This window comes from Anopheles arabiensis, chromosome X (genome assembly GCF_016920715.1).
Source record: "Anopheles arabiensis isolate DONGOLA chromosome X, AaraD3, whole genome shotgun sequence".
NCBI lineage: Eukaryota > Metazoa > Arthropoda > Insecta > Diptera > Culicidae > Anopheles > Anopheles arabiensis.
Window position 1 is genome coordinate 9,965,473 of NC_053519.1, and position 26,499 is coordinate 9,991,971.

At 53.8% G+C, this 26,499-nt stretch overlaps 2 protein-coding genes across 6 annotated transcripts in view; both read left to right on the forward strand.

Moving 5' to 3' along the window:
- The window catches only part of LOC120906601 (low-density lipoprotein receptor-related protein 2), a 54,134-nt gene extending 32,592 nt beyond the window's left edge, over window positions 1-21,542 (forward strand). For all 5 annotated transcript variants that reach the window (XM_040318390.1, XM_040318391.1, XM_040318393.1 and 2 more), the window contains 11 exons: window positions 31-285; window positions 361-2,679; window positions 5,640-11,500; window positions 12,994-13,400; window positions 13,484-14,991; window positions 15,086-15,398; window positions 16,220-17,985; window positions 18,070-18,231; window positions 18,314-18,581; window positions 19,372-19,640; window positions 19,724-21,542. In XM_040318390.1, the coding sequence (XP_040174324.1) occupies window positions 31-285; window positions 361-2,679; window positions 5,640-11,500; window positions 12,994-13,400; window positions 13,484-14,991; window positions 15,086-15,398; window positions 16,220-17,985; window positions 18,070-18,231; window positions 18,314-18,581; window positions 19,372-19,640; window positions 19,724-19,953 (13,358 nt within the window). In that variant the 3' untranslated portion in view covers window positions 19,954-21,542. The remainder of the gene's footprint in view (window positions 1-30; window positions 286-360; window positions 2,680-5,639; window positions 11,501-12,993; window positions 13,401-13,483; window positions 14,992-15,085; window positions 15,399-16,219; window positions 17,986-18,069; window positions 18,232-18,313; window positions 18,582-19,371; window positions 19,641-19,723) is intronic.
- Window positions 21,543-23,090: 1,548 nt separating this feature from the next.
- LOC120906431 lies at window positions 23,091-26,475 on the forward strand. The gene is made up of 5 exons (XM_040318112.1): window positions 23,091-23,788; window positions 23,858-24,336; window positions 25,197-25,481; window positions 25,683-25,750; window positions 25,846-26,475. Exons 1-5 carry the CDS (start codon window positions 23,651-23,653, stop codon window positions 25,914-25,916), a joined length of 1,041 nt encoding a protein of 346 aa, XP_040174046.1. The 5' UTR covers window positions 23,091-23,650; the 3' UTR covers window positions 25,917-26,475.
- The last annotated feature ends 24 nt before the right edge of the window (window positions 26,476-26,499 follow it).

Genomic DNA, 26,499 nt, shown 5'->3' on the forward strand with positions numbered 1-26,499 from the left:
TTTGTATTTGTTTTTTTTTTAATTTTGCAGACTTCCCACCCTGCCACGGTGGCCAGTTCCGCTGTGCTAATGCGCTGTGCATACCGGCCACGTTCCACTGCGACGGCTACCACGACTGCTCGGACGAGAGCGACGAGGCGAACTGTACCGCGATCGCCTGCCCGGACAACAAGTTCCTGTGCCCGCGGGGCGGCCCGAACGGCCAGGCCAAGTGCATTGTCAAGTCGAAGCTGTGCGACGGCAAGCGTGACTGCGACGATGGCACGGACGAGGAAACGGCTTGCTGTGAGTGTCGAGTCCCCCTTGTTTTTTGGGAATCATTTAATTGATTTCTTTTCCTTCCATTTTCTCTCTGTGCAGCAACCACGTCCTGTCCGGCGCTGGGCTGCGAGCACAAGTGTGGCCCGTCGCTGACGGGCGGCGTGTGCTACTGCCCGGCCGGGCGCACCCTCTCCCCGGACAATCGGACCTGCGCCGACCTGGACGAATGCACCGTGTGGGGCCACTGCGACCAGCTCTGCACCAACACGGACGGGTCGTTCTCGTGCGCGTGCGCCACCGGCTACACGCTGATGGAGAAGACGCGCTGCGTCGCCCCGACCGCCAGCAGCCTGGAGCTGTTCTTTGCGTACGATCGCGCCATCCTGCGCATGAGCGCGCACGGGCAGGACTCGCGCATCATCGCGAACGCGACCGGCGCCAGCGGCCTTTCCTATCACTACGCGAAGAATCTGCTCTACTGGTCGGACATCAAGACGCGCAAGGTGCAGTCGCAGGTGCTGGTGGACGGTGGGTTCGGCGGACACGACTTTACGCTGCCGGGCACGTGGGCCCCGGTCGCGATCGCGATCGACTGGGTCGGGGACAAGCTGTACGTGGCCGACCTGGTCGGCCAGAAGGTGGACGTGTTCGAGCTGGACGGCCGGTGGCACGCGGTCGTGCTCGGCTCGAACCTGACCAGCCCGGCCGATCTGGCGCTCGACCCGACGGCGGGCCTGATGTTCGTGGCGGACGGTAGCCACGTGCTGCGCGCCCACATGGACGGTACGCACGCGAAGTCGATCGTGTCGGAGGCGGCGTACAAGGCGTCCGGCGTGGCGGTGGACGTGATTGCGCGGCGCGTCTTCTGGTGCGACTCGCTGCTCGACTACATCGAGTCGGTCAGCTACGAGGGCGAGCGGCGCGTGATGATACTGCGCGGCCAGCAGGTGCCGAGCCCGTCCCGGCTCGCGCTGTTCGAGAACCGCGTGTTCTGGTCGGACGCCACCAAGCAGGGCATCATGTCGGTGGACCGGTTCGAGGGCTCGTCCAGCATACAGTCCATCTTCAAGGCGAAGGATATCCGGGAGCCGCGCGCACTGATTGCGGTGCATCCGCTCACGCAGCCGAAGGTGTCGAACCCGTGCGGCAGCAACAACGGCGGCTGCTCGCAGATGTGCGTCGTGACGGCGGTGCAGGGTGCGCCGTCCGGGCTGGGGTACCGGTGCGCCTGCCACACCGGCTGGCAGCTGTCGAAGGATCTGATGAACTGCCACCTGGTGCGCCAGTTCCTGATGTACTCGCAGCAGCGCTTCATCAAGGGCAAGGTGCTCGATCCGGTCATCGAAGGGTTTAGCGACGCGATACTGCCGGTCGTGTCGAGGCGGGCCCGCTTCGTCGGCCTCGACTTTGACGCGGTGGACGAGCACATCTACTACTCGGACGTGCTGCAGGACGTGATCTACCGGGTGCACCGGAACGGCACGGGGCGGGAAATCGTGCTCGCGTCCCAGAACGAGGGCGTCGAGGGGCTGGCCGTCGACTGGGTGTCGAAGAATCTGTACTACATCGACAGCCGCAAGGGCACGCTGAACGTGCTGTCGACGCGCAACACGAGCTACCGGCGCACGCTGCTCAAGAATCTGAAGCGACCGCGCGCGATCGTGGTGCACCCGAACCGGGGCTACATCTACTTCTCCGAGTGGGACCGGCCGGCCAACATTAGCCGAGCGAACGCGGACGGCAGCGGGCTGATCGTGTTCCGCAATCTGACGCTCGGCTGGCCGAACGGCCTGTCGATCGACTTCCGGGAGGATCGGGTGTACTGGTGCGACGCGCTGCTGGACCACGTTCAGCACGCCAACCTGGACGGGACGGACGTGCGCACGGTGAACTCGCGCCTGATCCGGCACCCGTTCTCGATCGTGATACACGAGGAGTGGATGTACATTACCGACTGGCGGCTCGATGCGATCGTGCGGCTGAACAAGCTGAACGGCGAGCAGGAGGAGATCATGGTGCGCGAACCGCAGACGAACCGGCTGTACGGCGTGAAGGTGTACAGCCACGGGGTGCAGAGCATCGACGCGAGCCAACCGTGCGGCGTCAACAATGGCGGCTGCGAGAAGCTGTGCTTTGCGCTGCCGAGGAACGACACGGAGGATGGGGCGGCGGCGGCGGCGAGTGCGGGCGGACCGACCAGTCCGTGGCTGGTCGTCAAGTGCGGCTGCCCGTACGGCGAGCGGCTCGGGGACGATGGGCGCAGCTGCCTGTCCGACCCGAACGCGGAACCGCCGGTCCAGGCGTGCCCGAACACGTGGGACTTTACCTGCAACAATCAGCGCTGCATACCGAAGTCGTGGATCTGCGACGGCGACGACGACTGTCTGGACAACTCGGACGAGGAGCAGAACTGTACCAGTGAGTAGTCTTGGCAACTCTTGAGTAGTCTTGGCAATGCTTGAACACTTAAATGCTTAAAATTGAAAGACATATCTTGATTTTTAGTAAATATTTGGCAGTAGGTATGACTTAGAAGACATTTTTTTTTAATTTGATCTCATTAAACTGAGTGATGCGAGATGGTCATAACATCTCGTCCAGTATGATTGGAAATTCCAAAATAGACATAAGCTAGTGATGTCCACATTGATTCAGAACGAGTGCATTGAGAAACAATTGCATTAAATGAATTGAATCGAATCATCGGGAGAAGTTAATTTGAGCCTTGCACTCAATTATGATTCTGATGAACGCCCCTTGAGCCTAGACTGGTAACTCACTCAACACAGTTCATCTGTTGCGAGTCAAACGATTCATTCAAGAGCTACCTCTCGATGAGTGAGATTAAATGAGAGTAAAATTAAGTACCCACGGAGAGTTTATTCAACTTCTTTACAATAGAACTCTCTGGGAACTGATAAACTTGTGTCACGTTCCCTACAAATAACTTTTTTTTCCACACAAAACACAAAATTTCTTTTCATTTCTGTTCCCACCTTGTGAGGCAGAACAAAAGTGGAACATGGTAACTCAGCTGAGAGTCACTTACTATTGCTGAGTGCCCCTATCATTTAGATCAGTGAGACCAAAGGAAGTAAAGCACTTTCATATGGGTTTTCAATCCTCTGTCTACAAATGTAGGTACTGGAAACGTTATGTGTAGGAAACGTGTCATAAGTGTATCAGTTCCCATTTAACACGGTTCATCACTAGCGAGTCAAACGATTCATTCAAGAGTAAACTAGATATGAGCGATACAATGAGAGTAAAATTAAGTAACCACGACTAGTTCATTCTACTTAATTTAACAGTAACCACGCAGTTCTTTGTTTTAACTCTCTGTGCCTGGACTGGTAACTTATTACCGGTTCAATGACATATTTGTCAGTGATTCCATGACATTCGTGACACCGGGAATGAAAGCATATGAGGCCGCGGGGCCTCATGGGATTTCTCAACGCTCACTTTATCAAGCACTCGTGAGTGCTTCTGAGAAACCTACGTTCTCAACGTTTGTCGATTCGGCACAAAATCGGTTTGAGAATCTTTGAGAATCTTTGAGAAAGTTGAATAGTTAAAAAAACCTCATCGAGCACTCAACACTTGTTCTCAGATACGAGCTCGCGGCCGACGTCAATTTTTCTCTCTCTGAGAATCTGATAAAACCACTCAAGCTTTATTTGACATATAAATAGAAAATAAGTACTTGATCGCATGTTTTTTTTAAACTTTTTCAATTATAAACATTGAATGCATTGAAAACAATTGCTTATATTTCAGTTAGTCAACTTTCTCAAAGGCCGCGGGGCCATGGGGATTCTCAGCGCTCATTTTCTCAAGCACTCATGAGTGCTTTTGAGAAATCCTCGTTCTCAGCGTTTGTCGAATCGGAACAAAATCGGTTTTGAGAATCTTTGAGAAAGTTGACGATGCAGCGATCGGCTAACTGAAATATGAGCAATTGTGCTATTTGTTTTTCGGTAAACACTTTGGAAAATGTATTAAATGTTTATAATTGAAAAAAAAAATGCGATCAAAAATATATTTTCTATTTAAAGCTCCAAATAAAGCATGAGTGGCAATATCAGTTTCTCAGAGTGAGAAAAACTGACGACGGCCACGGGCTCGCGTCTGAGAACAAGATTTGGGTGCTTGAGAAACTTAAATGAGTGTTTGAGAATGATTTCTCAGCTTGAGAAAGCCCCATGGCCCCGCGGCCAAAGATTCTCAAAGATTCTCAAACCGATTTTGTGCCGAATCAACAAACGTTGAGAACGTAGGTTTCTCAAAAGCACTCATGAGTGCTTGAGAAAATGAGCGTTGAGAAACCCCATGGCCCCGCGGCCTAATGCCACTCAGTGGTTGAATTCCTATCATTGGATGAAATTATTTTCACAAAATATATTTAAAAACAATTTTAACGCGATTTAAGATGGCTGTGGCACATAACAAAAACTCACTCTCCTCAGAGTCTTTTTATTAATCTCAGTTCTCTGTTAATCCAGTAAAAAAATAATCTATTGCACCGAGCTCGACTCATCTGACTCACTTTTTGTAGTTGAATATTCAAGTGATTGGCGCCGTTTAAAGCACTATTATAGAGTTTCCCCAGTCACTTTCGCATGTGCTCATTATTGATCACCACCTTCAAGATGTTTTTCAACAGCTTTCAAATGGGGTATTTGCATCATAACAAAAGTTCAGTTCTTGAACAATGATTTTCCACACACCATAAAGAACTGTCAAATTTAATTCAGCTTGAGACGTGTTGAAAATCTTGTGGAAGACCTGAAACATTATTGTAATGTAAGTACAACATTTGAAAGCTGTTGAAAAACATCCCGCAATCAATGAAAAATGTTGTAAACATTTACTCGCAAAACTTCTTCTTACTTCTTCTTCTACTCTTCTGCACTACTGTGCATGATACAAATGAGTTAAATCGTACAAATGAACGCATTCGAGCGATTCATCTCAGCACTCTTAGTAATTTATCTCTCTCAAAATCATCCCTCATCACCCTCTTTGATGAATCTCTCTTTCGAAGCGCTAATTCACACTGATTAATGATTTAAAAAAAAGAGTGTGAGTGATTTGAGTTACAAAAGAGTGAGTCCTCGCAAAAAGTGAGTGGGTTGAATCACAATCAAGTAGTCAATGACATCAAATCGTACGCTTTTCGTCTTTGAATCTTAAAAGAATCACCCATTATATCTGATTCAACTAACTGAAAAGAGTGACTCTTTGCTCTAATTCTGATGATTCTTTGTCTCTAAGTGTATGTCTGGTCAGTTCTTGCATTGAATGAGTTGTTGGCGAATGGTCTTGGGCTAATCTCAATGTTTTCCTCAATTCTTTCCTCTTTCTCCGCTGCACAGAGCCGACGTGCGGCACGAACGAGTTCCAGTGCAAGTCGGGCCGGTGCATACCGCTCAACTTCCGGTGCGACCAGGAGAACGACTGCGGCGACCATTCGGACGAGTTCGAGTGCGGCAACGTGACGTGCGCTGCGTCCCAGTTCGCGTGCGAGAACGGCCGCTGCATCCCGAACATCTGGAAGTGCGACAGCGAGAACGACTGCGGCGACGGGTCGGACGAGGGCCCGTTCTGTGCGGAGAAGACGTGCGCCTACTTCCAGTTCACCTGTCCCCGCACGGGGCACTGCATCCCGCAGAGCTGGGTGTGCGACGGCGACGACGACTGTTTCGACAAGCAGGACGAGAAGGACTGCCCGCCGATCACCTGCCTGGCGAACCAGTTCAAGTGTGCCGATCTGCGCCAGTGCGTGGAGGAGCCGTACAAGTGCGACGGCATACCGGACTGCAACGACGGCAGCGACGAGCTCGGGTGCCCCACGATGGAGCCGAACCAGTGCAACCTGGAGAAGCACTTCCGCTGCCGGTCGTCGGGCGTCTGCATCCCGATCGCGTGGCACTGCGACGGCTCAAACGACTGCGACGACCACTCGGACGAGGAGGACTGCAGCAAGATCACCTGCCCGAACGGGTTCTACAAGTGTGCGAACGCGAAGTGCGTGTTCAAGGCGTACATCTGCGACGGCAAGGACGACTGTGGCGACGGGTCGGACGAGAGTGTGGAGCATGCGTGCGTGACGCCGCCGCAACGGTGCGCCCACGGCCAGTGGGCCTGCCCGGGCGTGACGGAGCGCTGCGTCAACCTGACCTCGGTGTGCGACGACGTGCCGGACTGCCCGAACGGTGCGGACGAGGGGCTCGGTTGCGATCTGGCCCAGTGCCAGCACCAGACCGGCCTGTGCTCGAACGGCTGCCAGAAGACGCCGCTCGGCGCCCTGTGCATCTGTCCGCCGGGCGAGGAGCTGGCGCCGGACAACTTCACCTGCAAGGATCTAAACGAGTGCGACCCGCCCGGCCTGTGCTCGCAGCGCTGCACCAACACGAAGGGCTCGTACTTCTGCTCCTGCGTGGACGGGTACGTGCTCGAGCCGAACAAGCACACGTGCAAGGCGGTGAACCATCCGGCCGCCTTCCTGATCATCTCGAACCGGCACTCGATCCTGGTGGCCGATCTGAAGGAGCAGGGCCTCGAGCGCGTCCCGATCATCGTGGAGAATGTGGTCGCGACCGCCTCCAACATGCACACCGGCACCATCTTCTGGAGCGACATGAAGCTGAAGAAGATCTCCCGCCTCGACCGGGGCATGGAGCCGCAGGAGATCATCTCGACCGGGCTAGATCTGGTCGAGGGGCTCGCCTACGACTGGATCGGCCAGAACCTTTACTGGCTCGACAGCAAGCTGAACACGATCGAGGTGGCGCACGAGAACGGCTCGAACCGGCTGGTGCTGGTGCGGGAAAACATTACGCAGCCGCGCGGCATGTGCCTCGACCCGAGCCCGACCGCCAAGTGGCTGTTCTGGACGGACTGGGGCGAGAACCCGCGCATCGAGCGCATCGGCATGGACGGCACGATGCGGGAAACGATCGTGAGCACCAAGATCTACTGGCCGAACGGGCTGACGCTCGACGTGGCGACGCAGCGCGTCTACTTTGCCGACTCGAAGCTCGACTTTATCGACTTTTGCTACTACAACGGGACGGGCCGGCAGCAGGTGCTGGCGGCGAGCCACTATCTGCTGCATGCTCACTCGCTGTCGCTGTTCGAGGACACGCTGTACTGGACGGATCGGCAGCTGAACCGGGTGCTGTCGGCGCACAAGTACCGCGGCACGAACCAGACCGTGGTGAGCCACCTGATCTCGCAGCCGCTGTCGGTGCACGTGCACCATCCGTCGCTGCAGCCGATGTACGAGAGCCCGTGCAAGCGGGCGGCCTGCCAGCACGTGTGCCTGCTGAGCCCGTCCGAGCCGGCCGGGTATGCGTGCAAGTGCCGGCCGGGCTATCGGCTGCTGCCGGAGGGCCGCTGCACGGAAGAGGAGAACGCGTTCATCATGCTGCTCAAGGGCAACCAGATCGTGGACGTGCCGTTCAACGGGGGCGATGCGCGCTCGAGCGGCCTGATGCCGGTGGTGGGCATCGAGGGCGGCATCAGCCTGGACTACGACCGCAAGGGCGAGATGGTGTACTGGGTGCAGGGGCGGGACGAGTCGGACGATGAGAACTGCACGATCTACGCCACGCCGTACGGGGGCGGCAACAGGACCGAGTTCCTCGGCCCCGACACCGGCCTGGTGGGAGCGGCCTACACCATCGCGTTCGACTGGATCGGGCGCAACCTGTACGTGGGCAACCGGCTCGCCTCGAACATCGAGGCGATCAGCGTGGACGGGAAGGTGCGCTACCGGACGGTGGTGCTGGCGAACGACGGCAACCGGACGTCGGTGGCGAAGCCGAAGCAGCTCGCGCTCGACCCGGCCGACGGCCGCCTGTTCTGGATCGACGAGGGCGGCTTCGGCGTGCTGACGAAGGTGGCGTCGGCCGGCATGGACGGGTCGGATCCGCGCGTGCTCGACGACACGGTGCAGTTCCCCGAGTCGATCACGGTCGATGCGGAGAAGCGGCGCGTCTACTACAGCACCCGGCTGCCGCCGGCCGTCCTCTCGATCGAGTACGACGGCACCGGGCAGCGCACGATACTGAGCGAGGAGAACGCCATCTCGAAGCCGCGCGCGTTGGCCGTGCTCGAGTCGCGCCTGTACTTCCTCGACCCGACGTACGAGAAGCTGGCGCGCGTCGACCTGCCGAACGGGGACAACGCGAAGCTGATACTGGACAACGAGCCGGACCTGCGGCAGATGGTGATCTACCGCAAGCGGTCGTCGCTGCAGCACCCCTGCACGCAGAACAACGGTGGCTGCGAGCATCTCTGCCTGCCGCATGCCGGGGCGTCGCGCGTCTGCGCCTGCGGCGTCGGCTACAAGAAGGAGAACGAGGTCGCCTGCACGCCCTACAAAACGTTCGCGGTCGTGTCGCAGCTGGACGTGACGCGCGGGTTCAGCCTGCGCGACAGCACGGAGGCGATGGTGCCGATCGCCGGCCCGGGCCACCACATCCTGCACGTGGACGTGCTGTACCGGGAGTCGTGGATCTACTGGGTCGAGTACAACCGGGGCCACTGGAACGGCATCTTCCGGGTGCGGCCGAACGGCACGGAGCTGCAGCACATCGTGAAGGACGGCATCGGGAGCAACGGCATCCGGGGCATCGCGATCGACTGGGTGGCGGGCAACCTGTACTTCACGAACGTGTTCCCGCACGAGAACTACGTGGAGGTGGCGTGGCTGGACGGGACGCACCGGAAGGTGCTGGTGAAGACGACGAACGATGCGCCGCGCGAGCTGGCCGTGAATCCGATCAAGCGGCTGCTCTACTGGATCGACTACGGGCAGTATCCGCGCATCGGCAAGTGCTACCTGGACGGCTCGAACTGGACGCCGGTGGTGACGTCGGGCATTTCGAACCCGCGCGACCTCACGGTGGACATGCTGACGCACGACGTGTACTGGGTCGACTCGAAGCTGGACATGATACAGAAGGTGTCGTACAGCGGGGGCCACCGGCAGGTGATTCGGCGCAACCTAGCCAACCCGATGGCGCTGGCCGTCTTCCTCACGGACGTGTACTGGGTCGACCGCAATCTGGCGAGCGTGTTCCGGGCGTCCAAATTCCCGGGCAACAGTACGCGCCCCGAGCGGCTGCGCACCAACCTGCCCAAGCTGCGCGACGTCACGATCTACGACATCAACAGCCAGCCGATGGACGACGCGAACCCGTGCCTGCGGCTGGGCAACGGAGGCTGCGACCAGCTCTGCTTCGCCCTGCCGCCCGACTACAGCCAGAAGCCGAGCTTCCGGTGCGACTGTGCGGTCGGGCGGCTCGGTGCCGACGGCCGGCACTGCGAGCTAACGGACGAGTACATCATCTTCGCGACGCGCACGGAGATCCGCGCGATCGATCTCGACCCGGCCTCGACGAACGTGCCGTTCGCACCGGTCGCCAACCTCACCAACGTGGTCGGCCTGGACTTTGACTACGCGGACAACAAGCTGTTCTTCACGCAGATCCGCCCGTGGTCGAAGATCGCGTGGCTGCGCGGGGACAAGCCGGACGCGGCCGCCATCACGCCGGTGATGACGCGCGGCATCAACCCGGAGGGCATCGCGTACGACTGGACGCAGCGCAAGATCTACTGGACGGACAGCTCGAACAACTCGATCTACGCGATGAACACGGACGGCACCGAGCTGGTGATGATAGCGCGGGTCGAGCGGCCGCGCGCGATCGTGCTCGACCCGTGCAACGGCACGCTGTACTTCACCGACTGGGGGCGGTTCGGCACGTCCGGCAAGATCTTCCGCACCACGATGGCCGGCTCGCTCAAGCGGGCCATCATCGACCGGGACCTGTCCCAGCCGTCCGGGCTCGCGATCGACTACGACGACCGGATGCTCTACTGGACCGATGCGGTGCGCGAGAAGATCGAGCGGTCGCAGCTGGACGGCCGCAACCGGGAGGTGCTGATCTCGGCCACCATCTACCCGTTCGCCATCACCGTGTTCCGCAACTACATCTACTGGACGGATCTGCAGCTGCGCGGCGTGTACCGGGCGGAAAAGCACACCGGCGCGGGCGTGCACGAGATGGTGAAGCGGCTGGAGGATTCGCCGCGCGACATCCACATCTACAGCGCGACGCGCCAGCAGTGCCAGGCGAACCCGTGCCTGCAGAACAACGGTGGCTGTGCGCAGAGCTGCCATCCGGGGGCGAACGGCAAGCCGGAGTGCAAGTGCGACGACACGACCAAGCCGGTGAACGAGGGGCGCATGTGCGCACCGAAGAACCACACGTGCGACGCGAGCAAGTTCTACTGCCAGAACGGCAAGTGCATCTCGCGCATGTGGTCGTGCGACGGGGACGACGACTGCGGGGACGGCTCGGACGAGGACGTCAACTACTGTGCGTTCCATTCGTGCGCGGCCAACGAGTTCCGGTGCGCGAACGGCCGGTGCATCTTCAAGTCGTGGAAGTGCGACCACGAGAACGACTGTAAGGACGGGTCGGACGAGGAGGGCTGCTCGTACCCGCCGTGCGTGGATGGGGAGTTTACCTGCGCGAACGGGCGCTGCATCCCGCAGGCGCAGGTGTGCAACGGCGTGAACGACTGCAAGGACAACGGCACGTCGGACGAGACGCACGAGCGGTGCCCCACCAACACGACCTGCCCGCCGAACCATCTCAAGTGCGACCGGACGAACATCTGCGTGGAGCCGTACTGGCTGTGCGACGGCGACAACGACTGCGGGGACAACTCGGACGAGAATCCGCTGCACTGTGCGCAGCGCACCTGTCCGCAGAACAGCTTCCGCTGCCCGAACCATCGCTGCATACCGGCGACGTGGTACTGCGACGGCGACGATGACTGCGGGGACGGGGCGGACGAACCGCCGGAGTACTGCAAGTCGGAGGGCCGGACGTGCTTCGGCGATCTGTTTACGTGCGACAACGGCAACTGCATACCGCGCATCTACATCTGCGACGGCGACAACGACTGTCTGGACAACTCGGACGAGGACAACCGGCACCAGTGCAACGATCGCAAGTGCGACGAGGACACGGAGTTTACCTGCCACGAGAACAAGGCGTGGGCCCGGGCCCAGTGCATCCCGAAGAAGTGGATCTGCGACGGCGACCCGGACTGTGTGGACGGGGCGGACGAGAACACCACGCTGCAGCACTGTCCGTCGCCGCAGCCGTGCGGGGAGGACATGTTTACGTGCGCGAACGGCCGATGCATCAATCAGGTAAGTGCATCAGGTTCACCCCGCGGGGTGAAAGGTGACCTTAGACGTTTGGTTTAAACATCAAAATGTTGGGTTCGACGCTAATGACTCTTGGAATATATCGTAGATGCGTTTGAGTTTCAAATACTCAGCTGTAGAATGTTTTGTGAATTGAGGATCGTTTCAATATCAAACAGGTCTGTCTACTTCAAACTACTAGACAATAATCTGGAAGCTCTAAGACACAGTAGACTACTGCTAATCTGTGAGGTACCAAGATCTCCCTATTTTTTGGAGAGACTGTAAAAGATTTTGATGTCTTCAGACGTATAACAGATCAATATTTGTGCTACAGACATACAGTAGACCCTCGTACAACGAACTCTTTAAGGTCGTTACAACGGGTCATTCGATTAGAGTGCTCTTACTTATCAACAACTCGTTAAAAGAGGAAATCATTATGAAGGGGATTTCAATGTTCTTATATATAGATGAAAATACTTGGCTGGAAATTATCTGGAAAATGTGAAACTCATTATTCCTGTGTTGATCTAATATTTAACGGATGTCTTGATGAGTGTATTCAGTATCCCTGCTTAGAATTTTCAAATGCTACTACGAAGACTTTCTAGCTCTGTTATGATAAAAATTCTAGACATAAGAACATATGGACACATAAAACTGATCCAAAGATGTCATGACGTGATGTTTCAACTATAAGATTTGAGGCCCTATGTATGATGCCTCCAACTATTGAATCTGTTGGAATTCAACGTGTGTTAAAGGTGGTCTAAGGCTCTAATGCCACCCTATATCACCTCAATTCAAAGTCCCGCGATACAGATACAGCAGAGAAAAGACAGTCGATGTTATAAATATAGCGAGGAACAGTTTTAGCAGGTATTCTAGCTTCTGATGATTGGATATCCTCAGGAACCTATTTATGGTTATGGTAGGTGCTGTAGGAAAGAACATCAGAAAATGGGGCCTCAGCAACTAAGTTCTTTACATTGTGTCCCAGCCAAGATCTCAAATATGCACATATGGATACATAAAACTGATGCAAACATGTCATGCCATGAAGTATCAACTACAAAACTTGAGGCCTTTTGATATTTGAAGCCTCCAACTGTTGGATCTGTTGGTCTTCAACGTGTGTTAAAGGACTGTCATAACCCTATATCACCCCAATTCAAAGACCCGCGATACAGATGCAGCGTCAATTAATATTAAATGTTGGACGTATAGCGAGTAAAGGATTTAGCAGATATACTAGGTTCTGATGTCGTTTGGATATCCTCAAGAATATCATATAGTTATGTTAGGTGCTGTAGGAAAGAATATTAGAAAAATGGGCTTAAACTTTAGAGTCATTGTATAACCAATATAAGGGACAAAGCTCACTCAGCACCTGAGTTCTTCACATATGTCCCAGCCAAGATGTCAGATCTCAGTTAAGGTCTCCTAGCATACGATTCATCACCTAACGACGCTGCAACTTTCTTCCAACAAAGGGTTGGGTGTGCGATCACGACAACGACTGCGGCGACGGCTCGGACGAGGGCAAGAACTGCAACAGCCAGTATAAGACCTGTACGCCGCAGGAGTTCACCTGCCAGAACTTCAAGTGCATCCGCAACCAGTACCGGTGCGACGGCGAGGACGACTGCGGGGACCACTCGGACGAGGTCGGCTGCAAGAAGGACAACGCGACGTGCGCGGAGGGCAAGTTTACGTGCAACAATGGGCAGTGCATCGACTACCATCTGGTGTGCAACAAGGTGCCGGACTGTACGGACGAGTCGGACGAGCCGCTGCACTGCAACGTGGACGAGTGTGCGAAGGTGGAGATACACCGGTGCGGCCACAAGTGCGTCGACACGCTGACGAGCTATTACTGCGACTGCAACCAGGGCTACAAGTGAGTAATAGCGTGGGAGAACCTCTGCGCGGTGAGCGCTTGCAGACATTTCAATCCATTTGCCTCTCTCTCTTTTTTCTCAGATTGCTGGAAGACGGCAAGGCCTGTGCAGACATTGACGAGTGCATTGAGACGCCGGGTGTTTGTTCGCAGCACTGCTCGAACACGCCCGGAGGCTACTACTGCAAGTGTGACGAGCGGTACTACGAGCGACAGAACGATGAGCACACGTGCAAGCGTAAGGACGACACGAAGCCGTGGCTGATCTTCAGCAACAAGTACTACGTGCGCAACATGTCGACCGACGGTCACCAGTACAACCTGATCCACCAGGATCTGATGAACGTGGTGGCGATCGATTTCGACATGCAGCAGCACGAGATGTACTTCTGCGACGTGACGGCGAAGACGATCTTCAAGTCGAGCTTCGGCTCGCTGGTGGAGGACGGTGTGCGCATCGAGAAGACGCCGGTGATCAAGCACGATTCGCACGGGCTGGAGGGCATCGCGATCGACTGGGTCGGGCGGAAGCTGTACTGGCTCGACCGCCACTCGAAGAACCTGGACGTGGCCGAGCTGGACGGTACGCGGCGCAAGACGCTCCGGTCAGGCGTGGTAGATCCGCGCGCGATCGTCGTCCATCCGGGCATTGGCTATTTGTACTTCACCTCCTGGCATCTGCAGGCGTACATCGCCAAGATGGGTATGGACGGGTCGAACTTTACGCGCATTCTCACGTGGGAGGACGACATCGCGTGGCCGAACGCACTGACGATCGATTACTTCACCGACCGGATCTACTGGGCCGACGCCCATCTGGACTACATCGCGTTCGCCGATCTGGAGGGACGGCACCGGCATGTGGTGCTGTCCGGCGCACGGGTACCGCACGTGTTTGCGCTCTCCATCTTCGACGACAGCCTGTACTGGACGGACTGGAACCTGAAGGCGATCCTGCGGGCGAACAAGTTTACCGGCGCGAACTACACGGTGGTGCGGAACACGACCCACCGGCCGTACGACGTGCACATCAGCCACCCGCTGCGCCAGATCCCGTTCCCGAACCCGTGCGGCACCACCAACGGGGGCTGCTCGCATCTCTGCCTGCTCGCGCCACCGCTCGAGTCGACCTACCTGAACGTGGAGGGCTACCTGGAGGAGGGCGCCCCCAGCTACCGGTGCGCCTGCCCGAACCAGTTCTATCTGGCGCGCGACCAGAAGACGTGCATTGCGAACTGTACCAGCGGGCAGCACCGGTGCGGCGGCGACGACGAGAAGTGCATCCCGTGGTTCTGGAAGTGTGACGGCGAGCCGGACTGCAAGGACCGGTCGGACGAGCCGGCGAGCTGCCCGGCCCGGCACTGCCGGGCGGGCACGTTCCAGTGCGGCAACGGCAACTGCACGCCCTCGACCACCATCTGCGACGGCACGGACGACTGCGGGGACGGTACGGACGAGCAGAACTGCGACCTGCCCTGCCCGGTGTCGGACTTTAAGTGCAAGTCGAGCGGCCGGTGCATCCTGGACAGCTGGAAGTGTGATGGCGACGCCGACTGCAAGGACGGCAGCGACGAGGATCCGGAGATTTGTCGTAAGTAATTCTTGGGGCTTCGCATGTCCAAGGAATGATCTTGACCAGTGTTTTGATCATCACGCTGCTTCCTTTTCCTTCCTTTCCCAAACAGACAAGCGTACGTGCGACCCGGAGACGGAGTTCAGCTGCAAGAACGGGCGCTGCATACCGAAGCTGTGGATGTGCGACTTCGACAATGACTGCGGGGACGATTCGGACGAGCCGGCGTACATGTGCCGGCAGCGCAACTGCACCACCGGGTGGTCCCGCTGCCCGGGCCAGTCCAACTACCGCTGCATCCCGAAGTGGCTGTTCTGCGACGGCAAGGACGACTGCCGCGACAAGAGCGACGAGCTGCCGGAGAACTGCCCCCAGTGCAACCAGGAAACCGACTTCAAGTGCAACAACAACCGCTGCATTCCAAGGTACGTGTTTGTGTTTGCCCTGTCCACTTTGGGGTTTCTGCAACTTCAAGTACTACAATCTGGAGAGATGTTGAAGTTGCGTAAGGGAACATCTCTAAATTACGCAACGCAGAGTCCTTCTTTGGTCCTTCTGTAACACGTAAACTCCAATGTAGAGAAGATATTCCCGTCTACTTCAGTTTGAACGCTCTGTAATTTATGGATGCTACCCCAAGCGTGTGAGATTTGTTTTGAATTTTGTATGTTCAAAAATGGCTTCATCCCTGCACATAGACCTCGCTGTACTTTTGTTTTTTGACTTACTTTTGTTCAATTAAACTCTGGACCTCAATATTAGGACCCACAGTGAATGCAACAAACAACTTTAATTTCCCGTCATAGTTGAGCCTAGATAGTTGTAGGGATTATAACGTTAACCAATGAAAATCCATGCCAGTGACTCATATTTGACATTTGCTCGTCGAAAGGGGTATCGAAAGAGTGCTCGTTAAAAGAAGTACTCGTTATGCAGGGGGTCTACTCTATATGGGAGGCACAATGGTTGGATGATCAAAGATTCAAATATTGACAACATCTTAAAGTAAAGAAAAAAAGACTTGAGGGCAAACTCAATACTTCCCACATGAAGAATTGAACTTATAAGCGATCGTCCATAAATTACGTAACGCTAGGAATGAGATATTTTGTAGGTCCTTCCTAAAATTAGAAACCAATTGATTATTCTGATTCTCTAACTCTCACACAATGCTTTATTTTGCTGAATTTTCCCCCTCTCTTCCCTTCACGCCCCTCCCTTTCCTCACCCCCGCCACACACAACAGACAGTGGATGTGCGACTTTGCGGACGACTGCGGCGACGGTAGCGACGAGAGCGAGACCCAGTGCAAGGGCAAGTACCGCGAGTGCTCCGAGTCGGAGTTCCGGTGCGACAACGGCAAGTGCATCTCGAGCCGGTGGCGCTGCGACCACGAGGACGACTGCGGCGACAACTCGGACGAGTACGGGTGCGAGGGCTTCCAGTGCAAGAACGGCACGTTCCAGTGCAAGTCGGGGCACTGCATCGCCGCCTACTTCCGGTGCGACGGCGACCGGGACTGCCGGGACATGTCGGACGAGATCGGCTGTCCGCCGCGCTTCCCGGGCGGCCGCTACTGTCCCGAGTCGCGCTTCCAGTGCGCCAACAACCTGTGCGTGCTGCCGTCGGACCTGTGCGACGGTACGGACGACTGCGGCGACAACTCGGACGAGGCGGCCTCCGTCTGCACCAACTTCAACTGCGACACGCTGCGCCGGTTCCAGTGCGCGAACCATCGCTGCGTCGCCCGGTACCAGATCTGCGACGGGGTGGACAACTGTGGCGACGGGTCGGACGAGAACAACATGACGCTGTGCGCGGCCCGCCAGAAACCGTGCGACCTGTACACACAGTACCAGTGCGCGAACAAGAAGTGCATCGACCGGGCGCAGGTGTGCGACTACGCCGACGACTGCGGCGACGGCTCGGACGAGCTGGGCTGCCACCGGACGGCCAGCTGCTCGGCGCTCAACAAGGGCGGCTGCGAGCATCACTGCGTCAACCTGACCGACGGCTACATCTGCGCGTGCTACGCCGGCTTCATCATCGACGCGTCGAACAAGAAGCGCTGCACGGACATTGACGAGTGTGCGACCGGCACGCACGGCTGCTCGCACCTCTGCACGAACCTGAACGGCACGTACGAGTGCGGCTGCCGGGAAGGGTTCCGGCTGTCCGACCGGGTGTCGGGCGTGTGCAAGGCGCTCAAGGGCGAACCGCTGCTGGTGCTGTCCGGCGGGCCGGAGATACGGGCGTACGAGCCGGCCCAGAACCGCCAGTTCGACGTGATCGCGGGCGAGAAGCGGATCGAGGCGCTCGACTACAATCCCGAGTCGCAGATGATCTTCTGGACGGACAGCTACGACAAGACGATCAAGCGCTCCTACATGGTGAACGCGATGAACGGCGACGCGAAGGTCGGGTACGCGCAGGACCTCAACATGAAGGGCGGCACCAAGCCGACGGCCCTGGCGGTCGACTGGGTGGCGGACAACCTGTACTGGGCGGAGACGGACCGGACCGGGTCGAAGCCGCGCGGCCGCATCATGGTGGCGAAGACGGACGGCCGGTACCGGCGGGCGCTGGTGCAGGCCGGGCTGGAGGTGCCGACGGCGATCGCGGTCGATCCGCAGCTCGGGCGCATGTTCTGGGCCGACGCTGGCAGCGCGCCCAAGATCGAGGTGTCGTGGATGGACGGGTCGAAGCGCCGGCCCATCATTACCGAGGCGATCCGGCATCCGGCCGGGCTGACGGTCGACTACTCGCAGGACCACGCGGTCTACTGGGTCGACACGAAGCTGAACACGATCGAGGTGATGAAGCCGGACGGCACGATGCGGCGCACCGTGCTGAAGGGCGACCTGCTCAAGCATCCGGTGTCGCTGGACGTGTTCGAGTCCAGCCTGTACTGGGTGACGCGCGACACCGGCGAGCTGCTGCGGCAGGACAAGTTTGGCCGGGGCGTCCAGGTGACGGTGCAACGCAACCTTGCCAATCCGTCCAGCATTAAGGGTAAGCAGTGTGGGGTGAGATCCATCACAAAAACCGCTGACACTAATTGCGCGCCGCCGTCCCATCTCTATCTCCCATTTTCAGTCTATCATGAGTTGCGTTACAACACCACGCTGAACAATCCGTGCTACCGGAACCCGTGCTCCCATCTGTGTCTGCTCGTACCGGGCGGCAGACGCTGCTCCTGCCCGGACAACACCGTACCGACGTCGCACCGCAGCACGGCCGAAGTTGTTTGCGATGCTCGTACGTAAACGCAACGACACCTCGGATTCCCGAAACCCGCAGACGATCTCATTGTATCATTCTCTTTTATTCCGTTCCACAGCGGCTGAGCGGCCACGACCGGCACCGCGTGTCTGCCCGTGCCAGAACGGAGGGCTCTGCAAGGAGGCCGACGCTGGCCCGGGCGCACCGAGCAGCGAGCTCGTGTGCGTCTGTCTGCCCGAGTTCTCCGGCACCCACTGCGAGGTGTACAGCGAGAAGATACTGGGCGCCGCCGGCAGCAGCACGACCGCCATCTTTGTGCCGCTGCTCATCCTGATGCTGATCATCATCGCTATCGGGCTGTTTGTCATCGTCAAGAAGCGACCATTGTAAGTGCATTTTTTTTTTTTTTTGCGGTGCAGCTTAAGGTTCTGGATGTATGCAGGATGGTTGGACTGGCAGGTGATGCAAAGGTCCATGAATTTCCTCACGGATTATGGTTAGGACGAATTCTTGGAGAGTCATGAGTCTTCAAACAGTTGGGGAAATCTGTCTACTATGAATACATGTACGAAGTGGAACTAGCAGATAAAGCTAGATTCACCGATATCCTCGAGGATAAAGGCTCTTCGGGGCAAATACCTTGGAGATTCAGGATCATTCCATAAAATGGGAAAACCTGGAATCAAACTCAATTATTCTTAATAATTACACTAAGACGGATTAGCCTAGTATGCACGATTCATGAATTTCTTCAAGTATCTTTTTAGGGCTAATATATTGGAGATTCGTGAGCCTTTCGTAAATTTGTAAGGATCTCGATTAATACTCATAATTCCAAACACATTTAGGAAAGTTTAAAGGTACATGATACAAGATTCATAAATTTCTTCAAGGATCGAGTTCCTTGAAGATTCGTAAGCATACTACAGTATGCTCATAATTCATAATTCATAATTCTGAATAGATTCCACCTTACTGAAATTGATCAACAATAACTTATCAATTTCCTGAACTAACTTGAATCTTCCGGCAGAATTCATACATTCCTAGAATATTCTTGTGCCTTCCAAAATGAGGACTTCCATACATCCAGTTTATTGGAGATACCAGATTCATACATCCGATTTGCAAAATCATAACGACACACACTTTTACTTCCTGTCATCCTACCTACAGTGGCAAACCGAGCCTCAGCTCGTCCCAGAGCGTCTCGTTCCGTCCCGGCACGAACGTGGAGTTCAATTCGTCCGAGTTCCCGTCCGCCCAGCGGCTGCCGGGTGTGCCAGGTGGCGTCGCCACCGGTACCACCGCCGGCACCGCCGTTACCCCGCTCGATGGCTACAGTCTCGATACGCTCAACAACAAGAACACAGACTTTAGCAACCCGATGTACGATGCCGTCCAGGCCGGTTCCGATCCGATGCCGACCAGTAATATGCCCTCGGGTACGTATTCGAGGAGGAGGAGAAGGTGACGTTGCTTAGTGTCACGTACTAATCTTTACGTTCTACTGTTCCGCCTCCCCTAGACATCTACGAAGTGCCGTCGGATGTGGGCAAGCTGAACGGCAGGAAGGAAGGTGCATCCCTGTCGACCGGACCGTTCACAGAGCCGGTGTCGGCCATCCTGGCGCCGAGCAGCATCACGCACAAAACGTCGCCCCAGCTGAATCTGCGCCCGAAGGAGCTTAACCCTTCGATGCACGACACGGGCAAGGACACGCAGCTGCTGGTCGAGGAGGACAAGTCGGAGTGCTAAGGGGGACAGCAGCAGCGGGCGAGCTCGACGGGCAGAAAGAGAAAGAAGGGGTTTCCGTTGCCTCCTTCCGTTTTTGGGGGATAGATAACGGAAGGGGAGGGGAAAGTTCACTATTCCGCATTCCGATGTGTGCGTATGTGTGTGTGTGTGTTTCTGTGCGTGTGCATGTAAAAGTGCTGTAGGAGCCAAGCTCAAATCGCAAGGAAGGGGGAATTGAATAACGAAAACACAGTTGCGACTATAGAGGGTTAAAAGGGTCAATGCAGCCAATGTAGCGAGCAGGACAGTGAAGCAGAAGCGGGCATAAACACATGCCGTGAGGGAGCAGCGTGAGAGGGCTGTGGGAAACGGGCCCCGACACACGTTCCTCTGTTACGAAAAGCCTACGTTATAAGCAATACATTATATAAACGTATTCTAAGTTTTTTTTGTTATTAAGGTTTCTATAGAAACGGAGATGTTAGAACAGCAATAAAGTGTGAGTGAGAGAGATATATAGGGAGAGAGAGAAGGAGAGTAATATATGAGAACGAAATGGGTAAAGCAACATAAACTTAGCACGTTTAGAGGGGAAAAAAAAGAAAAACAGGAATACGATACAGCAGGTTGTAAAAGTAAATCAAGCTAACTTGACATAAACATTAACATCGTGCAAGTAAGAACAGACGAAACAGAAACGAAAAGGTTAGAAAACGAATAGAACAATGCATACAGACGATACGTCCAATTGAATTTGAACAGAAAAGAATGAAACAGAGAGAAAGAGAAGGGAAACGTTTTACAACTATTAGTTTTGTATATAATTAAAAGCAAGCGATTGTGTGGTGAATGTTGAAATCTGCTGCTGTGCTGGCAATGGCACACACACACACACACAAAGTGTTTTTTTTTTCTTCCCAGACCGCACTGCAACGATTATGTTGCAGTGCACACACAAACACACATACATAACACATACAACGCACATGTTCACACATCGGAAACAATCGGTGCGCAAGTCACAGCACACGAGCCTTGCACACGTTCCTATATAGAGGAGCAGACAGGGGGGACAGGGAGCAATTCGTGATCATGCAGATCACGTTTGCTGCATTAGTGGGGATGGGATTGCGAAAGAGCAAAAATAAGATGTTATTTTATCTTGAGTATTGTTGAGTTCTAATGTAATCTTACGATGATAATTACTACGGATCGATGTGCGGAGCCTGACCACCCACCACCTCCCACGGAAAACTGACACAACTAAACGTTCGGCCTGCTCGCCCTTCAAGCCTCCTTTTCTTGCGGCCCTCACGGGTAAAGTTGCAGTAAGGAAGGTGAGCCTGCGCAGGGAGGATGTAGCGATCACGGGGAGCAGGGCATGGGTGTGGGGGAGGGAGGAAGAGGGCCAGATGATCAGAGGACTGGCATCGAGCAAGGTGCCTTATTAGAGTCATAGGCAGGGATGTGTGACGGATGTCAGATGAGAAATCATAATTCAACGTTTTTAATTTCTCCCGATTCGTACTACAAAACAGAAACACACGCGGAAAGTCCAATTTCATCGTTGTTTGCAAATAAATACACACTTTAAAAAAAATCAGAAAAAATGTACAAATCTGATGATGCGATTAAATTCCGAACTGATGCAAAATTCATCATTCAATTACGACGCAAAGACTCTAAGCGAATGTTGCCGGTAGCCGACGTAAGTTTGTTGTTTCTATTTAATCCAAGTGTATATATTTTTATCCTTTTGTTGCAATGTGTTTCGCCTAACTTCATCTAATCATGACCTATATAGACTTCTAACATTCCGAGCAAAAATCTATATGATTGGGCGTGTGGTCAGATACGTGGGTATCAACATCAACGACCGTTATTCAATTCTCACTTGCTTCTGTACAAATGGTTCACATTGGAGTCTTATACTCAAGTGCCACAAATCCACTAAACGACCACTAAACGGCTTCTAAACGACTCAAGCTCTCTACCTAAACCGAATATAGAAAGACTTCGTTTAGCAGACGGCAAACGACTCATGCATTCTAAAAATAGCAAAAAAGCTGGTAGCGCTCTGTTGGTGGGATACCCCAACCAGTTGAGCTTCATCGCTTGGATGAGAGCTTTCTCATTTCCTCTTACTCTGTACCCTGTCCTCTGTTGTATGGTTCCGCATTGAAGTTATGCATCTCTAGAACTAGAAAGGCGATACGCTTGTTTAAATACTTAACTCCAACGAAAACCACCAGCACTGAAAGAAGTGAGATTTAAGTAATGGTCGTTGGTGTTGATACCCACGTATCTGACCACATGACCATTCATATAGATTTTTGCTCAGATAGTTAGACGGCTATATAGGTTATAATAAGATAAAACTTGTCGAAACACATTGCAAGAAAAGGATAGCAATATAATGATGAGTTGTAATACGCCATCTATTGATCAAACCAATGAAGCTGTGGAGCTTTCATTTTTTTTCTATGGATATTCAATTTTCCAGTCGTTTAAGCTTAATCTGTGGCGCTTGGGATATTTAAACAATCGTATCGCCGCTCTAGTTCTAGCAATGCATAACTTCAATGCGAAACCATATGACAGTACAGAGTGAAGGTGAATGCTCTCTAAGCTAAGAAAGCACTCCACTGGTTGGGTATTCCATCAACAGATGGCGCCACCAGCTTTTTTGCTATTTTTAGAATGCATCGGTCGTTCACCGTCTGCTAAACGAAGTCTTTTTAGATTCCTTTTAGGTTGAGAACTTCAGCCATTTAGAGCCTGTTTAGTGGTCGTTTAGTGGATTTGTGGTACTTGGGAAATGTTCATCATTTTATTCCACTCAAATAAGTGTACAACACAGCTTTTACAGAAAGTAACCAAATCCGCTACACGAAGATGCATCATCATGACAATTGTTTTGTTTTTTTTTTTTATTTTTGTTACGCTTGTGATGCGACATTAAAATAAATCATCAAAAAGGCATACAAAACTATGCGATGTGGCAAAAGAGATAAGAAAATAAATAAAAAAAACACTATAATAACGGTTTGTATTTGAAAAATTCAAATTTAATGTGTGTCATGTACATCCAAGGGTTAACTGTCAACAGAGCAGGAAGCATTATTGTATGTTAATTTTCTCCGTTTCATTTTTCACTTCGATTACTATTCGATTAGTGCGCTCGCAATGAAATTCATTCGCATTTACATAAAGTGTTCATTTTCCATTAATAATGCCCTTCAAAGTCACGTTTCCAAACGCCCCGCCGTACCATAACTGGCAGGTGGTTTGTTTATGTTTGGATGGAATCGATCAGCTGTCAGCGAAGCTGTTGCCCACCAGCTCAGCTCCATCTGTTTTCGTGCGGGAAGGCAAAGCAAGCGGTCGGCTAACTAGCGCATCCCGTGTGCCCGTGGTTGTGCCGTTGCCGGGCAACCGGGCGGACCAAAGCCACCGTGGTGTGAAAATTACCTTCGCCGCAACAACCGTCTGACAAGCAAGGGGCAAAACGTCAAAAAAACGCACAAAACGAAAGCTCTGCTCGGTCGCGCTTGTATGGTTGTTCGCTCTTTTTACCCAACATTTCCCGTTCCGTTTACCAAAACCCCCGGTGTTCCGGTTACCCTTTCGGCTGGTTCGTCCAATTCCAAATCAATGTGCAAATCATTCCGGTAGTGTCCGGGTGCAGCAAACAGCGAAACAGAATTGTGTGTGCGCGATGGTGCTGCTGCAGCTGCGTTCCCTCCGCTCGTGGCTTCTTTCGTCCGAGCACAGCTTCCGGGAAACGCTGAACAGCATCTTCTGGCTGAGCTGCCTGCTCGGGCTCATGTTCGTGCAGTTCCGGCGCCTGGTCGTGGTAAGTTAACCCCCTAAGCACAAGCCCGTCAAAACCGCACGCGCCCTAACTGTTGCCACTTTCCCGCAGCGACTGTTGCGTCTGGGGCGCGTCAAGGCCCACCGGCATGGCCCGACCGTGCAGCACTTGTGGAACATATGCTTCTACGCGAGCGCCACCCTCTTCCTGCTGCTCTACCAGGCGCTGTTGATCCGGCCGGAGGTGATGCGCGAGACCGGCAAATACTTCCCCCAGTACATCAACGCCATCTTTGCCACGGCGTGCGATCCGGCCAAGTTCGAGATCGTGACGGTCGTGCTGGTATCGTACCGCGTGCTCACCACGGTCACGCAGCTGTCCCGGGGCGACTATTCGGTCGCGTTTTCCGGTGCGCTCAATGCCGCCCTGCTGCTGTGCTGCTTCGCGCTGCGGCTCGAAAACTATAGCATCCTGCTCAACCTGTACCTGGCGGTGTATGGTGCGGGCGAGGAAGCGTTCCTGCTGGCCGCCTCCCGGACGGTCCGGCCCCAATGGTTGACAACGTTTGCGCTGCTCAAGTGTGGCACCTGGTAAGCGGGAGGGGTTGGTGTTGCAGTCAGTGCTGTAAAATGTCATGAGCATCATGACACGTACACCAACGAAAACAATGAACATATCCGTGGTAGCTTGATGCTCATTGCTGATACTCAATGAAAGTGTGTCATGACATGCCGAAAACAACATGCGAATGCTTGAGTTAAATGCGATACTCTGACTGATAAGCTGTGCTTAATGCCGGCGCAAACACAATCATGACTTTTTCTGGCTGTGAACACTGCTGCCCAATACCACTATTGCAGTCACCAACACTCATGACTGAAATGAAGTTCAAGTCAGCTCACGTGACACAACTGAGATGATCAGAGGTGAGATATACACAATTGGTGTACCAATCACATGCTTGGTGACATTTTGTTAACCACCCAAATCTTGATCACTCACTTGGCGATAATCACGACATTCTTGGAATATATTTGGCGTGTGGTCCCAAGCAGCAAAATGACCAAGTATGTGATGGTCGCAACAACTGTTTGAGTCTCACCACTGATCATCACAGTAGAGCTTGTGACGCTGACATGATTTTGTTTCAGCCGGAATTTGTCATGACTATGTCAGTGATATTTTGCAGAACTGATCGCAGTAAAAAAAAGTCATGACAAAGTGACTGACCAAGCGTTGTGTCGCAAAAATGTCACGAAGCATGCATTGGTCACACCAATCGTTTTGAGTATCATCTCTGATTATCGCTGACATGGATTTTGTTTCAGTCAGATGTTTGTATAACACTGACAGTGACATTTTGCAGCACTGGTTGCAGTACACTAGAAAACGCCTGAATCGTCTAACGACATACACACAATTGCTCTCTCTCTATCTCTCTCTCTTCCAGGATCTATCTGTTTCTGAATCTGTTGCCGTTCGAGTTTCTGATACCGACGCTGTACGCGCGCCGCGAGCTGCTCCCGCTCAAGGTGTGCTACTGGCTGTGGTACTGCTCGTGCGTGTGGAACTCGCCGCTGCTGAAGCTGCTGTACCACAAAATCTACCATCTGCACCCGCACGACTGTGCCGGCGGCGGGTCCGCCTTCCGCTGCATACTGTCCGACGACTGGCAAAACTTTCGCCACTTTCGCAACCTCCAACAGGCCTACCTCGAGCTAAAGCTGCACGAAAGGTAAATATTTAAGTACGGTGTTTAAGAGCTTTTCCGGCCGGAGAATGGAGCATTTCGAACCCATGCATCTACGTAATGGGACATCCATCCATGGCGTTGCAGTTATTTAGGCCGCTTCGTTTTTCAATTCCATTCTCTTTTGGCGTGCCTGCTCGGGCCCGGACTTATTTTCTAATGCAATTCCTTTATCCGTCTCTTCAGCAAACAGAAAGCTAACAAAGTAACGCTCACCGACATGTCCGCAAAGACCGCCTACCAGACGATCAAGTGTAAGTGGCGGGCTTGTACTTCCCGACGCAAAATAGGGCGTAACAACAACAGCAAAAAAACCAACATTCGCACTAATCCTTTTCGTCTTCCGCAGGTGTGCTCACTTTAAAGCGAAAGCTTAAACGGATGCGAGAAAACAGGGCGTCGCTGGAGCATCAGGAATAGAGGCGTAAGCGCAACCCTTAACCAGGCTAGGGCAGCTAGCGAAGCTCCCAACCATTATCCTAATTCATGTGAACATGTGATCTCGACCGAAAGAACTGTAACTTCATGTGTGTGTGTGTATGTCTGTTTGTATGTTTCATCCTCCACACCCGTTCCTGTCCCCGAGCGACCATTATTTATGTCCCATCTTCGTCTCTCTTGTTGCTGTCCCACTTATCCTCAGATTTCCATTCCTGTAACGCAACGCAAGTAACGTAGGTCATCGAATAACAGAAAACGAAGCTAGCGGCAAACACTAGAATAACGCAAATCATTAATTTATCGATTAGCCGACCGAGCGCGCCTAGTTTTGAAAGCGACTGGCAGGAGATTAGGGGGGGGGGGGAGAAGGGGGAACTCAAGACATTACAATTTCCCATTTACCAACCGAGCAGGGTAGACGGAGGTGAAATTTGGCTGTAAAAAAAAAATTTTCTTGTACGCGCGCAGAAGGATGGCATATTGCTATGTATAGGGTTTACAATACAAGGATTGATTTGCTCCCCTGCTAAAAAAAAAACGGTTTGACTGTTTTCTTCTCCAT

Excerpts from the sequence above, each read along its gene's own strand:
- LOC120906431 (XM_040318112.1), top strand. The coding sequence starts at position 23,651 with ATGGTGCTGCTGCAGCTGCGTTCCCTCCGCTCGTGGCTTCTTTCGTCC. Across the intron at positions 24,337-25,196 it reads CTGCTCAAGTGTGGCACCTG|GATCTATCTGTTTCTGAATC; the intron begins GTAAGCGGGAGG and ends TCTCTCTTCCAG. Across the intron at positions 25,751-25,845 it reads CGCCTACCAGACGATCAAGT|GTGTGCTCACTTTAAAGCGA; the intron begins GTAAGTGGCGGG and ends CGTCTTCCGCAG.